Source organism: Tamandua tetradactyla, chromosome 6 (genome assembly GCF_023851605.1).
Source record: "Tamandua tetradactyla isolate mTamTet1 chromosome 6, mTamTet1.pri, whole genome shotgun sequence".
In the NCBI taxonomy this organism is placed as follows: domain Eukaryota; kingdom Metazoa; phylum Chordata; class Mammalia; order Pilosa; family Myrmecophagidae; genus Tamandua; species Tamandua tetradactyla.
The window spans coordinates 4,370,284-4,386,784 of record NC_135332.1 but is presented as its reverse complement, the minus strand read 5'-3'; the positions used below and the strand labels follow the sequence as shown (position 1 = coordinate 4,386,784).

The following is a 16,501-nucleotide window of genomic DNA, read 5'->3' as shown; positions in this document are numbered from 1 at the left end:
GAAATCTGTGTGAACAAAGGCTGTGGTCAGAAAGGCACACCTGCACTCCCAGTCTAGTCGCACCAGTCCACTGCAAAAGTCTGGATTACTGAGATTTATCCATTCCCACTCTCTGAACTAATCTCTGAGGAAATTTAGAAGATACCCTCTTAAATACTCTCCTAGGGCTAGATAATCACTGAGATACAACTCTTAGATTTTCCACTGGGGAGAATATCTTTTCATAAGGTCAGTCTTTTGTCTTCACTCCAGAAGAATAAACAAAAAGCAAAACTCCTAGCTCCAGCTTTGTTTTCCTGAGGTATATTCTGTCCTCAAATAATTCTTTTCAGACCAAGATTTGGGAGACTGGTAGCTCTGCTGGCACTAAAAAGTATCTTCGAAATCATGACTGAGAAGAAAAACATTTTGAAGCTCCAACCTCCGGTCTTCCAAAGAAGTATGAAGCTCATCTAATGAATCATACATTTGACCACTAAGTTTTGGCAAAGGCTGCTTCTGTCTTCCAATGGAAGGGCAGAATCTCAAAGATCTGGCAGAATGGGCTAGAGGCATTCAGAGCTTATTGCTAGAATGAGCTCCAATAAGATTTTTTTTTTTTTTTTTATAATTTCAAGTTTGGTTACAAGTTGAAAGAAGTGTCTGATTAAGATCAATCCACCAGAAGGCCCCTAGCTACAAGTCTCAATAGATGAGTAAGCCTTTACAGGCAGGTAGACAGTTCTTAGTTCAGTGGTAGCTAGAACTCTTGAAACCTAAGTTCTATTTCTGGCTTTCTCATGTTTACAGTTCCACCCAGCCATCCATGTAACAATGATATTGAATGCCTACTATGTTGAGGTAACACATAGGATCAAAAGAAAAATAAGATAGTAATACATGGATTCTTCTCTCAAGGACAAGGTAGGGAGATGTAATAAGTATGGCAAAAACTTATCCAACAATGTAGTATATAATAAATGTTATGAGGAAAGCAAAACATACAATAAAATTTTAGAGGAAGGAAACATTAGTTCTTTGCTGGACTCAGGAATGAATTCAGAGGGAAAGGGCTATCCTAATGGGCTCACATAGGAAACAATGAAATTATTCTAAATTTTTTAAGGCTAAGGTACATGAAGGGAAAGTTTACACTGTCAGGATGAGGGTATCCTTTGGGACTAGAGAAGGATATTTTTGACTGCCAGGCTAAATGGTCTGGAATTTAATCAGTAGGTAATGGGAAGCCACCGACAGTTTTCAGGCTCAGAACTGTGCTTTTAAAAACTAGAGATGGCAGTAACTGGAAAAGATGAGTCAGGAATATTTTGTAGTCCCAGAAAGTAAGAAACTGCTGAAAAAATAATATGGGGAAATTGAAAGGAAAAAGGAAGCATCCTGAAATTTGGGCCAAATTTGGGGCAATCTGAGCCACAAAATAAATAACAGTAATAGATTATAGCCAAAAGGATAAAATAAATTTCCATGAATCCACAGTGATATAAACAAATAAATGGGAAGAAGGAGAAGCTCTTCCTTACATAGAATTACAATTAGTAAAGTTTTAAGGAATGGTAGAAATAGAAAATCACCATTATGCAAACACCATAGCAATAATTGTTGCAGCCAAGAGTCATTGATGGATCCTAAAATTAGTGGACAAAGGTACGATGAGATACAAAATATTTGCTTAATTTCAAAGCATCTCCATAAAAGATACTTCTTAATTACAGAAGGTAAAACAGCATGTTAGAGCTGGGAAACCTGAAAGACTACCTTCAGTAAATGATTAAAATCAACATATCTATAATAAGACATATCAATATCATGTACCTCCTGATGTGCTGCCATTAATACAGGCAGAACATCACTTTTGTGATATTCTTCCCTAAAATATATAAAGTAATTAATCATGAAAAAACATGACAAATTAAAAACTGAGGAACATTCTACCATATAACTAGCCAGTATTCTTCAAAAGTGTCAAGATCATAAAAGAAAAGAAAGAATTGGGTACTATAACAGATTGTAGGAGATGAAGGAGTCAAAACAACTAAATGTAATATGCAACTCTGGGTTGGATTCTTGACCAGAAAAGTACATTTAGTGGCATACCTGGAAAATTTTGATTAAGATATATAGATGAGTTAAGAGCACCATATCAATATTAATTTCCTGGTTTGATAACTGAATGATGGTTATGAAAACTATTAATATTAGGCAATGGAGGATATACAGGAACTCTCTTTACTATTTTTGCAATGGTTTTGAAAGTCTAAAATTATATAAAAATTTTTTTTTTAAAGTAAAGGCATGGGTATAAAAGTAGGTAAGATTAAAATCTGAAAAGGGGGGTGCTGTTAAACAAAAAGATGCCTAGAGTAATTCAGGAGAATGGTGTCAGTTGGGATAGAGACAAAGGAATAGATGCTCAAACTATTTTGAGGATAAAATGAAGAGCTGACTGCTAAATGGATTTGGAAGAGCTAAGGAGAGGAGGGAATTAAAGACCCTTAGTTTGAGATAGATGGAGCTACATTTGATTTAATAAAGAATAAAAATGACAAGTGATTTTAGAAAGGTAAATATGAAGTACCATTGAGGCATCTGGGCAAAACTGTCCAGGAGGCAGTTAGGAATGTGAAACTGACCTTAGAAAATTTTTCAGGGATCAGCAATTTGGAGTTAAACATCACCCAAAAGTAGGTGGGAAGAGAACTAGATCCTGGATCTGTTTGATTCCAAAGACTATGATTTTAATGTTGAAACCACAGTAGAGAAGACCAGATGACAAAATCTGAGTGGACAATCATATCTGGAGGAGGATGCGAGATGAGCAACCAGGGAGGTAGAAGCAGGACTAGGATAACATTAAAAGTTTTGAGAAGTACTGTCAATACCGTGGAGAGATTTAGAGAGGTGAGGAATCAGAAAAAGCTGCTTTATTTGGTGACTGGCAGTTTAAAGTAAGTTAAATGTTATTGTGGTAGCATATAAATAAAATAAAATTTCCATTTTGATCATTTTTAAGTGTACAACTCAGTGGGATTAATTACATTTACAATGTTGTGTTACCATCCATTACTAAAACTTTTCCATCACCTGAAATGGAAATTCTGTACCATTAAGCATTAACTCCTCAATTCCCCTCCCCCGGCCCCTCATAACCTCTAATCTACTTTTTGTCTCCATGAATTTGCTTCTTCTAGATATTTAATATGAGTGGAATCATACAATATTTGTCCTTTTGTGTCTGGCTTCTTTTGCTCAGCATGATTTCAAGGTTCATCCATGTTTTAGCATGTATCGGAAACTTCATTCCTTTTTACTGTTGAATATTCCATTGTATGCATATACTGCATTTTGTTTCTCCATTAATCTGCTAATAGACACTTGGGTTGCTTATACCTTTTGGCAATTGTGAATAATGCTGATAGGAACACTGCGGGGTGGAGTTCCAATTTTTCTGCATCCTCATCAATACTTATTTTCTATTTTTGTTTTTAAATAGCCATTCTATTGGGTATGAAGTGGTATCTGTTTGTGGCTTTGATTTGCACTTTCCTAATGACTAATGATATCGAGCATCTTCTCATGTGCTTACTGTCCATTTGTATATCTTCTTTGGGGAAAATGTTTATTCAAGTGCTCTACTCATTTTTAAATTAGGTTGTTCATCTTGTTTAGTTGTAGGAGTTCTTTATGTATCCTGGATATTAAACCCTTATCAGATATATAACTTGCAACTATTTTCTTCCATGTTGTAGGCTGTCTTTTCACTTTATTGATAATATCCTTTGATGTGCAAAAGTTTTCAATTTTGCTGAACTCTAATCTATCTATTTCTTCTTTTGCTGCTGATGTTTTTGGTGTCACATCTAAGAGTCCATTGCCAGATACAGCTCCTGAAGATTTTCCTGTTTCTTTTTTTCTAATAGTTTTTTAGCTTTTATATTTAGGTCTTTGATCCATTTAATTTTTGTCCATGGTGTGAGGTAGAGGGTCTATCTTCTTTTTTGCAAGCGAACATCCAGTTTTGCTGGCACCATTTCTTAAAGAGACTATTTTCCCCCGAATGCACTCGGCATTCTTGTAGAAAATCAGTTGGCCATGGATGTGTGGGTTTATTTCTGGACTCTCAATTGTATTACATTGGTCAAAATGTCTACCTTTATGCCAGTACCACAGTTTTGATTATTTTAGTTTTTAAGTAGTTTTGGAACTGGGAAGTGTGAGAACTCTACTTTGTTTTTCATTTTCAATACTGTTTCGGCTATTATGTGGTGTCAGTGATCTTTGAGAAAGTAGCTTCAGCTGAATGTCAGGAGGTTGGGATGGTTTCTTTTTAAGGATACTAATTTATTTGGCAATGAATAAGGTTAAAAGAGATTTTATCTAAGAGATTTTATTTAAGAGAGTTCCTTAAGGAATCTCAGGAGTACCACTTTCTTCCTTTTGTAAAGAGTGTTGAATGCCTCACAATGAGGTCATAATAGCTCCTATTTCATTGCAAAACTACCGATCTTAGATTTATTTTCAAAGAACTGAAATAAAACACTATAATGCTACAATTTCCTTCGAGGCCCACATTTGTGAGAGCAGCATTTTTATTTTCATCAATATTGTGAAATCAAGTTCTTCTGTACCAGTGATTCTTGAGATATCATAGAGCAAATGTATATTTTGAAAATATTTGTTAGGGAACTGAAATGTACTAACAGAAACACTTCTAGGCACCTCTGGTCAGGTTTAGTATAAATGGGGAGGAGAGTCTTTTTCTTTCCATACTTCTGGGTAGTGGTCTTCAGAGATTCTGGTGTCTGTTCTCATTTCCAAAGCTAATTTTTCTTCTCTATACATGAAAAGCTTTGAGTTTGTTAGCATTATTCAGTTCAGACCTCCTACTGCCTTCTCCCTGTTTCCCTGTCTTCTTCTCCTTCCTTTCTCTTTGTTAAAAGGAAGCTTCTTTTGAGCTCAGTAGAGCATTTCTTGGTTGATAGGTAGGAAATTTTCATGGCTGCTGGATACTGTAGTCTCTTAAGTGCCTCTAAACGGTCTTAGAACTGCTTTCAGATGCAGTGTGGCCTGGGAATGTTAAGCGGACAAACACTGTGACATATGCAGAGCCAGTACCCCCTTTGATCTGCTCCCTAATAGGGTTTGAGGTATTTACTTAGATTCATGAGGTACCAGGGGAGATAAAGAAAGTCTCCACCTTGAAAAGAAAGAAAAAGAGAAGAAGAGGAAAGCAGTAGAGTTGGGTGGCCATTACCTTGGCCCGTTTCTTGCACAGCAGCACAACGATACTCAGGAATCCTGCTGCTGCGGCATAGCCCAGAGGAGTCAGGCCACTTTCAGAGGAGGCATCTACGTTGGCCCCAAATTCCAACAGCAGGGCCACCATTTCTGTGTAACCAAGATGAGACTGGACACATAGAATTGGAGCATTATTTAAAACCTCTGTCCGGTAATTGATGTTGGCACCTCCTAAAATCAACAATCGGCTGACCTAGAAATAAAAGAAATAATCATCAGTACAAACATCTGTCATAATGTGTCATGAATAGTTTTATTACATGATCTGAGATACTACAACAGTGCCTAGTAGCATGCAGTAATTGCTTTATTTTATAATCTTCATTTGTTCCTTTTTTCATTATCTTGCCTTAGATGCCAAATGACTTCTCTACATAAACTGCTTGTTAACAGGAGCAGTTTGCCACAAATACTATAGTGCTAAACATTTAGTCTCTACTAAATGAACTCTTGTCTACAAAAGCTCCTATCAAAACAAAGGCTTGGAGTTCTAGTCAACCAAGATGGCAGCATAAGATGCTCCAGGGTACCATTTCTCTACAAAATCTTTGAACAACTAACGAAAACTGGCAGAGCCATCTTCCTCAGAACTCTGGAACACAGTTAAAGGGCTGCAGTAACTGAGCAAGTGCTAGATCAAGAAAATGCAGAAAACTGTAGGAGATGCTCAAGGTGGCTTTGCTGGCCCCTCTCTTATTCCTTTGCTGGCATGGTGTGGAGCCAGCCTGAATTCCATTGTGGGTCCCTGGTCTTGACCTGGATGCAGCAGAGAAACCCAATAAATGTACTATGGTATGTGTATCTTGGTGCCAATCTATTCGGTGGCAATATGAAAGAATGAACCAGGAAACTTGTTCATCCTCCCAGATTCTGGTCTGCAGATCAGAGTAGCTTGATGTCAGCTAAAGCCATATAAGAAACAATAAAGTCAAATTGGCCTGGGGCAAAGGAATATCTACTTCTATGTGAAAACAAAAGAAGAGATGTTTATTTGTGCAAAATTCATATTTTCTGTAGCACACTAATTAAACTGTATGGTCAGTTTATCTGAACACCATAATTACATGAAACCTTGACTAGCGTGTGAGATCTTGTTGGTTTGTACAGGTTAGTGTGATGCCCCAACATATCCCAGAGTAATCTGGGTAGAAAAGAAAAAAAGTGTTTGCTGCAACCCTTTGGGGAAAAAGTAGAAATATTGAACTTCCCTACCTGGGGAATTCCTGATATTCTCACAAGCATTGGAGACAACCAATTTAATAGCCCAAGCCCTCAATCTTGGGGCTTGCCCTTATGAAACTTATTCCTGCAAAGAAGAAGTTAAGTGTGCTAGTTTGAAACTGTTATAAAAGCCATGTTCTTTCAATCCTGATCCAATACTGTGGGGCCAGACTTATTGTTTAGGCTGGAACTTTTTGATTAGGTTGTTTCTATGAAGATGCGACACATCCAATTGCTGGTATGACCTTTTGACTAGATGGAGACGTGATTCTGACCATTTGAGGCGGGTCTTAGTTAGTTTACTGGAGTCTTTAAGAGAGCTCATGGAGAAAGGAGGAGTTCAAAAGTGACACAGGTGTAGACATTTGGAGATGCTTGGAGTGCCAAAAGAGAAAGCAGACACCCAGACACTTATTTTGAGAAGCAGAGCCCAGAAGACGTCACTGTGTGCCTTCCCCTGAGATGCTAAACAAGCCAGAACCCAGAGTTTTGCCCCAGAGAAGTTAAGTGAAGGTTCACAGACACTTAGAGAGGAAGTGACTGGATTTAGAAGCTGAAAGTTGTTTGAAACCAGAAGCCAAAGGACCAGCAGACACCAGCCATGTGCCTTTCCAGTTGACAGAGGTGTTTCGAAACCATTGCCCTTTCTGGAGTCAAGCTAACATTTTTATGGTCTTTGAGCTGTAAATGTATAACTTCATAAATCCCCTTTATTAAAGCCTTTCCATATCTGGTATATTGTATTCTGGTAGCATTAGCAAACCAAAACACTAAACCTACTTATGATTATGGCTAAAAGTCACTACCAGAAAACCTGTTGCTCACAAGTGCCCTCTCTCTCTAAGCCAACTCTGCAAGTAACCCCCCCCCCCCCCCACCACATGGGACATGACTCACAGAGGTGTAAATCTCCCTGGCAACATAGGACATGACTCCTGGGGATGAACCTAGATCTGGCATTGTGGCATTGATAAAGCCTTCTTGACCAAAAGGTGGAAGAGAAATGAAACAAAATAAAGTTTCAGTGGTTGAGAGATTTCAAGTAGAGTTGAGAAATCATTCTGGAGACTATTCTTATGAACTATATAGATATCCCTCTTTAGTTTTCAGTGTATTAGAGCAGCTAGAAGGAAATACCTGACACTGTTGAACTGTAATCCAGTAGCAGCCTCAATTCTTGATGATTCTATAACTATGTAGCTTTCAATAATATGACTGTGAAAACCTTGTGACTGGCACGTCCTTTATCCAGTGTATGGACACATAAGTAAGAAAATACAGTCAAAAAATAAGTAATTGGGGGTATGGGATGTTTTTGGGTTTCTTCTTTACTTTTATTTTTATTCTCATTTTTTTGGAGTAAGGAAAAAATTAAAAAATTGACCGTGGCAATGAATGCACAACTGTATGATGAGACTGTGAACCAATGATTGTATACTTTGGATGATTAAATGGTACGGGAACGTATCTCAAGAAAATTTCATTAAAAAAATAAAAGAAAGATTTCAAAATAGAGACCTAATGTCAAACCTGGAAGATCCAGAAAAAGAAGAGCAAACTACACCCAAATAGGCAGAAGGAAGGAAATAACAAAGATTAGAGCAGAAAAGTGAAACAGATAATAAAGAAGCAATAGAGAGAATCAATCGAAAGTTGGTTCTTTGAAAAGATCAACAAAAATTGACAAGTCTTTAGATAGACTGACAGAAAAAAAAAGAGGATGTAAATAACTAAAATCAGAAATGAAAGGGGGGACATTCTACTGACCCCACAGAAATAAAAATAATTCTAAGAGGATGCTATGAACAACTGTATACCAATAAATTAGATAACCTGGATGAAATGGACAAATTCCTAGAAACATGCAAACTATCTACACTGACTGAAGAAGAAATAGAAGATCTCAACAGAACAGTAACAAGTAAAGAGAATGAATCAGTAATAAAGAATTATACAACAATGTAAAGTCCAGGACCAGATGGCTTCACTGGTGAATTCTATCAAATATTTCAAGAAGAATTAACATCAAATCTCTCAAATTCTTCCAACAATCTGAATTGGAGGGAACACTCCCTAACTCATTTTATGAGGCCAACATTACCCTTATACCAAATCTGGATAAAGATACTATTAGAAAAGAAAGCTACAGATCAATATTCTTTATGAATACAGACGTAAAAATCCTCAACAAAATATTAGCAAACTGAATCCAAAAGCACACTAAAATACTTATACACCATAAAAAAAGTGGGATTTATTCCAGGTATGCAAGGGTGGTTCAACATAAGAAAATCAATTAATGTAATACAACACATTGATAGAATGAAGGGAAAAACCACATGATCATCTATCTCATTTGACACAGAAAAGGAATTTGACAAAATCCAGTATCCTTTCTTGGTAGAAACACTGAGAAAAGGAAACTTCCTCAACATAATAAAGAGTATATATGAAAAACACACGAACATACTCAACGGTTAAAGACTGGAAGCTTTCCCTCTAAGATCTGTAACAAAACAAGATGCCCACTGTCACCACTATTATTCTTCATTATACTGGAAGTTCTAGACAGAGCAATTAGGTAAGAAAAAGAAATAAAAGGCATTCAAATTGGAAAAGAAGAAGTGAAACTTTCCCTATTTTCAAATGGGATGATCCTATATATAGAAAAATATGAAAAGTCTACTAGAGCTAACAAATAAATTCTACAAAGTGATGGGGTACAAAATGAGCATGCAAAAGTTATTAGTGTTTCCACATACACAAGTAATGTACAATATTAAGAAGAAATCAATGAAATATTGTGCATCAATGAGAGGGAGCAGTAAGGGGGTGTGGGATATACAAGATTTTTTTTAAATTACTACTTCTTGTGGAATGATGCAAATGTTCTAAAAATGATCATGGTGAAGAATACACAACTATGTTTTGATATTGTGAGCCACTGATTGTATATTATGGTTGGGCTGTATGTGCGTGGAGATTTCTCAATAAAACTATTAAAAAAAAAGAAATTGAGGAAAAATTCCATTTACAAGAGCAACTAAAAGAATCAAATAACTAGGAATAAATCTAACCAAGGATGTAAATGATTCATATATGAAATACACCAAAATATTGCTAAAAGAAATCAAAGAAGACCTAAATTAATAGGACATTCTGTGTTCATGAATGAGAAAACTAAATACTGCTAAGATGTCAATTCTACTCAAAGTGATTTACAGATTTAACTCAATCCCAATCAAACTCCCAACTATCTTCTTTGCAGAAATGGAAAAGTCAATAATCAAATTTATATGGAATGATAAAGAGCCATGAATAGCCAAAAACATCTTGAAAAAGAGTACCAAAGTTGGAGGACACATACTCCCTGACTTTAAAATATATTACAAAGCTATAGTTATTAAAACAGTATGGAACTGACACAAAGACAGACATATGGACCAAAGGAATCAAACTGGGTTCAGAAATAAATCCTCACATCTATAGCCCATTGATTTTTAGAAAATTTTTTGAAAATTATTATTTGTTCTTAGAGAAGTTGTAAGGTTTACAGAAAAATCATGCGTAAAATACAGAGTTTAGAAAGCAACCCTCACATCTACTGCCAACTGATTTTTGACAAGGGTGTGAAGTCTACTCAATGAGGAAAGAAAGTTTTTTCAACAAATGGTGCTGGGAAAACTGGATATCCAACACAAAAGAATGAAGCTGCACTCCTACCTCACATCATATAAAAAAATTAACTCAGAATGGATCAAAGACCTAAATGTATGAACTGAAACCATTAAATTCCTGGAATAAAATAAATATACGGAAGAATCTTCATGAACTTTTTGCTAAGCAACGGTTTCTTAGATTTACCAAAAGCATGAACAGCAACAGAAACAGATAAAAGGAGACTTCATAAAAATTAAAAACTTTCGTGCATCAAAGGACCTATATGAAAGTAAAAAGACCTACAGGAGGGGAGAAAATATGTGGAAAACACATGTCTGATAAGGGTTTAATATCCAGACTATATAAAGGAATTCTATATCTCAACCACAAAATGACAAACAATCCTATTAAAAAAATGGGCCAGACTTGAACAGACATTTCTCCAAATGTCCCAAAAGTACATGAAATATGTTTATCATTAGCCGTTAGGAAATGCAAATCAAAACCACAATGCGATACCATTTCCCACCTACTAGAATGGTAGTATTAAACAAACAAACAAACAAAAAAACCCAGAAAACAAATGTTAGAAAGGATGTGGAGAACTAGGAGAACTTGTTATTTGTTGGTGGGAATGTAAAATGATGCAGCCACTGTGGAAAACAATTGTGGTGCCTCAGAAAGTTAAGTGGAGAATTACCGTATTACCTCGCAATCCCACTTCTAGTTATATACCCAAAAAAGTAAAAGGGGGTACTTGAACAACTCTTTGCACCCCAATGTTCATAGCAGCATTATACATAATTTACCAAAATGTGGAAGTAACCCAAGTGCTCAAAAACAGATGAATGGATAAACAAAACTGCTATATATCTCTCTCTCTATATATATACAATGGACATTATTCAGCCATAAAAAATAATGAAATTCTGATACATGTGACACACGAATGAACCTTGAGTACCCTGCGTTGACTGATATAAGCCAGACCCAAAAGAACAAATACTGTATGATCTCACTTACATGAAATAATTGGAATAAGCACATTCCTACATTCAGAAAATATCATACAAGTTAATCAGGAGTTAATGGATAATTGGTACAGAGTTTCTGTTTGGGTGATAGAAAAGTTTTGGTAATGGATAATGGTGATAGTAGTAAAACACTGCAAATGTAATTAGCAGCAATTAATGATATATTTGAATGTTGTTAAAGGGAAAATTTTAGTTGTATATGTTACTAGAATAAAAATTTTTAAAAAGTCCATAGGACTGTACAACACAAACAGAAAATCCTATTGTAAATGATGAATTATAGTAAATAATAAAATTATAAAAATATTCTTTCATGTAACAAATGTACCACACTAATGCAATTATTAATAATGGAAAACTGTGTGTGTGTGTGTATGTGTGTGTGTGGTGGGGGAGGGTGTATGGGAACTCGGTGTTTTCTGCATGATTATTTTTTAAACCTATAACTTCTCTACTTAAAACAAAAGCAAAGGCTACCTTGGATCAATTTACTCCCTAGATTAGCAAAGCTTGATCCTATAAGTCACAGGTAGCTTGCAGAAGGTAGAAGGATAATAGGTTTAAATGTTAAGAATTTAAATATATTAAATTATAAAAATAGGTTAATTCATATGAGGCAGTCTAAGGCAAATCAAAGATCAATTAAACAGCCATTTAATCATCCTTACAATTTTTTCACAGTTAATTCTTTAGGAATTTATATTCTCTACCTTTATATTTGGAGTATAGAGATTTCGTAAAGATGCCAATGCCATGGAAAGACCTTCTGAGCTATAGGAGATCCAGAGACCTTGGAGGATGGAGGATGATACACCAACTTTTTTACTCAAACCCTGAAAAAGAAATACAGAGATAATTAAATTCCTAGCCTAGCTAATAAGTACTGTAGATTTTTTAGTTCTAGTAAGTGAGAATAGAGTCTCACCCTAACAATGTCCACACACAGAGAAGCCTGTCCACTGATGAGGGCAAAGACGAATCTTGAAAGGAACATGCTAACTTAAATTGCCTCCCTCTCAGCAATTTCTAGCAACAGATCTTAACACCTCTCCTTTCTGCTATATCTATATGCAATTTGTTTTTCATTTCTTTTTTTATTAGCAGTCCTTGAATAAATCCCTTAAATTCAAGTTACTAAAATATACACCATGGCAGAGACAATGAAATATGATCAATGATTTCCATTTCAACTTTTTTTGGGTGTTTGAGAAAACTATATTTCCTAGCCTCCTTGACAGGTGGGACACACGAATGAATTCTTGCTAATAAAATATGGACAGAAGTAATATGTCATGTCCAAGCTCTCAAAGCTTGGTGGTGGCACAATAATATAAATACACTGAATGAAGCTGAGTGTGAGCATGGTTGAGGGGGAAGCGCTGGGGGCACGTATGACACCAGAAGGAAAAGTAGAAGGTAAAGATTGAGAGTTATCACTTAGGAATGCCTAGAGTGGACAACGATGGTGATTAAATATACAAATATAAGAATGTTTTTGCATGAAGGAGAACAAATGAATGTCAACACTGTAACCTATTAAAAATGGGATAGTATACAAGGGAAAATACAATCAAGGCACGCTAGGGCCCACAGTCAACAGTAACATTGTAATATGCTTCCACTGAATGTAACAAAGGCAGTATACCAAAACTAAATGTCAATAAGCAAGTGTGCTGGTTGGAAAGGATGTATGCCCCCTAAGAAAAGCCATGTTTTGATATAAATCCCATTTCTTAAAGGTAGAATAATCCCTAGTCAATACTATATATTTGAAACTGTAATGAGATCATCTCCCTGGTTGATGTGATTTAGTCAAGAGTGGTTGTTAAACTGGATTAGGGGATGACATGTCTCCACCCATTTGGGTGGGTTTTGATTGGTTTATTGGAGTCCTATAAAAGAGGAAACATTTTGGAGAATGAGAGATTCAGAGAGAGCAGAGAATGCTGCAGCACCAAGAAGCAGAGAGTCCACCAGCCAGTGACCTTTGGAGATGAAGAAGGAAAACGCCTCCCGGGGAGCTTCATGAAACCGGAAGCCAGGAGAGGAAGTTGGCAGATGATGCCGTGTTTGCCATGTGCCCTTTCAGCCGAGAGAGAAGCCCTGACTCTGTTCGCCATGTGCCTTCTCACTTGAGAGAGAAACCCTGAACTTCATCGGCCTTCTTGAACCAAAGTATATTTCCCTGGATGCCTCTGATGGGACATTTCTATAGACTTGCTTTAACTGAGACATTTTCTTGGCCTTAGAACTGTAATCTAGCAAACTTATTAAATTTCCCTTTTTAAAAGCCATTCTGTTTCTGGTATATTGTATTCCGGCAGCTAGCAAACTAGAACATCTGAGTTCTAGCCCAGAACAATGAATCATAATTTCTATGGCGTAAGGCTCAGGACTGTGTATTTCTTTTTAAAGCTCCCCAGGAGACCCTAATGTATAACCAGAGTTGAAAATCACTGACTTAAATCTATAGATAACTCTCAAATATACAATGTTTGGTGGAAAAAAAAATTGAAGAATTATTTAAACAGCATGCTACTATTTATGTCAAATTTAAAAAACATAAAATAATTCTGTATGTTATTTGTAAATATATATCTATGTTGAAAAAGTACAAAATATGGATGAGAAGAATACATACCGTTTTAGGATAGGAGTTATCTTTGCAGACAGAGAGGACGGGGTAAAGGAAGGTTATAAAGGGGATTTCTGTGGGATATAAAGGGGCTTTCTATATTTGTTACATTTCATTTCTAAAAATAAAGAAAAAGATCTAAAGCAAATAAGAAAAATATTAACATTTGTTAAATCTGGTAGACAAAATTCAATGATTTACTCAAGGTTTGAAATACCTCATCATAAATTTTTAAAAAGAGAAATATGGACATTTCTTTGGAGACAAGAAAAAAAGGAGGTAAGAATTGTTGATAACATAATTGGTGTATTGGTAAGGAGAGGTTAACAGTTAAATAAAATCACATTTGATGGCTTTGATTTTTTTCACTGACTCACAAGTTAGGTTGTTTGTGGGAGACTGGTTGACATTTTGAGAGCTAGAGAAAGAAATGGGAAAAGGAGCTGAGTAAGAATAGACCTTACAGAGGACCCAGCCTCTCCAGAGTATCAGCTAGTTCCATCTCCCTACCCCATATTATTGACAGCCCCTTCCAACATGAAAAAGTTAGCAGAGCCATAGCTCAAATACCCCTAAAGAGTAGGAGAGAAAGATCAAAGGTGATGGTGGAGTTATACAGAGAAAGTAGAGTTTAACAAATAAATATGATTGCTGAATCACTAGATTCATATTTCTTTTAGTCTCTAGTATCTTACAGCAGCTAGAACTAAAAACCTAAAATTGTGGAACTGTAACCCATACCAAATCTGAAATCTGTTCTATAACTAATTGTTGTGCTGTGCTTTGAAATTTATTGTTTTTTGCATATATGTTATTTTTCCAAAAAAAAAAAAAAAAGAAAAAAGTCGACTGTGATGATAAAAAAATATTTATTCCTTCTAGCCTTCTATATTCTGGAGCAGCTAGAAGGAAAAATCTCAGATGATGGTATAGTAGCCCATGACAAACTCTGGGAAGTGTCCTGTGACTACTTGTTGAAGAGTGCTTTGAAAAGAATTGCTTTTTTCTTTCTTTGCTTTGTAAATATGTTATATTACACAATAAAAAAAGTTAAAAAAAAAAAAAAAGAATAGACCTCAGTAAATGAACTTCAGTGGAACAGTCCCATAAATAGACCACAAAGCAGCACTGAGAACAACCTGAGGTAGGAGTAAATACCTAGGGAAAAAGCCTGAAATATGGAAGTAGACTCTAGAATTGGGAGTACTATTTTTATTTGCACCATGAACTTTTTTCTGATGCCTTCAGCAAGGTAGGGTTGGCCCTCTGCTTCTGTGAGTTATAGGAGGAAAGTTTTAGTTTAAACTCAACAAAGGTGACAGGCAGATAAATGTGATCACATTACCAGTCAGGATGTAGCAAAAAATAACCCATAATTAAATAATGAGCTGATGGTTTCTTCAAGAGAATTTTAGATTCAGATATCTGGAAAAATGTCTTGTAGATATCTGGGACCATTGCTTAGGCAAGAAGGGATTTTTTTTTTGGTCAGAGATAAAAAGGAATAAAGTCTTCCCTTTGATATTTGTTAGAATTTGAATTTACAGTGCTGTTTACCAGCTTGGAGTGAGCTTTCTCAGTATTTCTGAATATTTAAAAGAAAACAGGGTAAGCATGAAGAAATATGAGCTGTTTCATCTTAGGGATTCTTGAGATCATGGCAAAAACTAATCTTGGGCCTTATCCAATTCATTAAGTCAGGCTTTTAATAAACGCATCACCAGTGATCAACTTGCAGATATCCAACTGATTCAAATGGACCGCTAGTTCTTATCCAGTCATTCCATATAGCCATGTTTAGTTATAGTAAAAGGATATGGGTCAACACAGCGAATGGTACCTTTCACTGTAGATAAAGAGTGGGCAAACTATGGCCCTAGGGTCAAATCCAGCCCTCTGCCTGTTTTTGCAAATCAAATTTTATTGAAATAGCCATACCCCATTCATTTCCATATTGTCTGTGACTGCTTTTGAGCTACAACAGCAGAGCTAAGTGTTGCGACAGAGTATGCATGGGCTGCAAAGCCATATCTGGCCCTTTAAAGAAAATGCTTGCCAAGTACATCTGTAGAACATGTTAGGCAATCTCTAAAGTGATAGGGTGATCTGGAATTTATGCTCACTATGAAGTCTTATTATCAGGAATGGGATAAATACTAATAATTTTTACAATAAAACCTTACATTTGATATGTGTCTGTATTTTGCAGTTTTCAATGTATCTTTTTCTACATATCTTATATTTATGATCCTCAAAACAATCTGAGAATTAGATATTGTTTAATTTTATCCATTTTATGGACAAGAAAACTGAGACTGCCTAAATGGCAGAATCTGCACTTGAACCTATGCCTTCTGACTAAAGTCAAAGGATCTTTCTTCTACCTTCCAGATAACTTATAGTACTTCCCCTCAACCTCCTGCCCTGGCTAATGTTCTGGTAAGAAATGTTATACAATTTGCCAACCAAAGGAAGATTTTAGAAGGTAGAATTAGGCAACTTATTTTAAGAACACTCCAAAATCTTTCCAGTGACTTGACTCATCCCAATTAAACACCCTGCACAACAACATAGATCGAAATATTTGTGAACAATATTTACAAACATCTTATTTTCTTTTCTTGGATTTTTTTTTCCAGATGGCAACTAGGGGATT

At 35.8% G+C, this 16,501-nt stretch overlaps 1 protein-coding gene across 13 annotated transcripts in view; it reads right to left on the bottom strand.

The window, feature by feature from the left end:
* The window catches only part of TANC2 (tetratricopeptide repeat, ankyrin repeat and coiled-coil containing 2), a 642,298-nt gene that overhangs the window by 34,534 nt on the left and 591,263 nt on the right, over positions 1-16,501 (bottom strand). For all 13 annotated transcript variants that reach the window (XM_077163513.1, XM_077163519.1, XM_077163523.1 and 10 more), the window contains 2 exons: positions 11,921-12,043; positions 5,252-5,488 (listed from right to left, as the gene is read on the bottom strand). In XM_077163513.1, the coding sequence (XP_077019628.1) occupies positions 5,252-5,488; positions 11,921-12,043 (360 nt within the window). The remainder of the gene's footprint in view (positions 1-5,251; positions 5,489-11,920; positions 12,044-16,501) is intronic.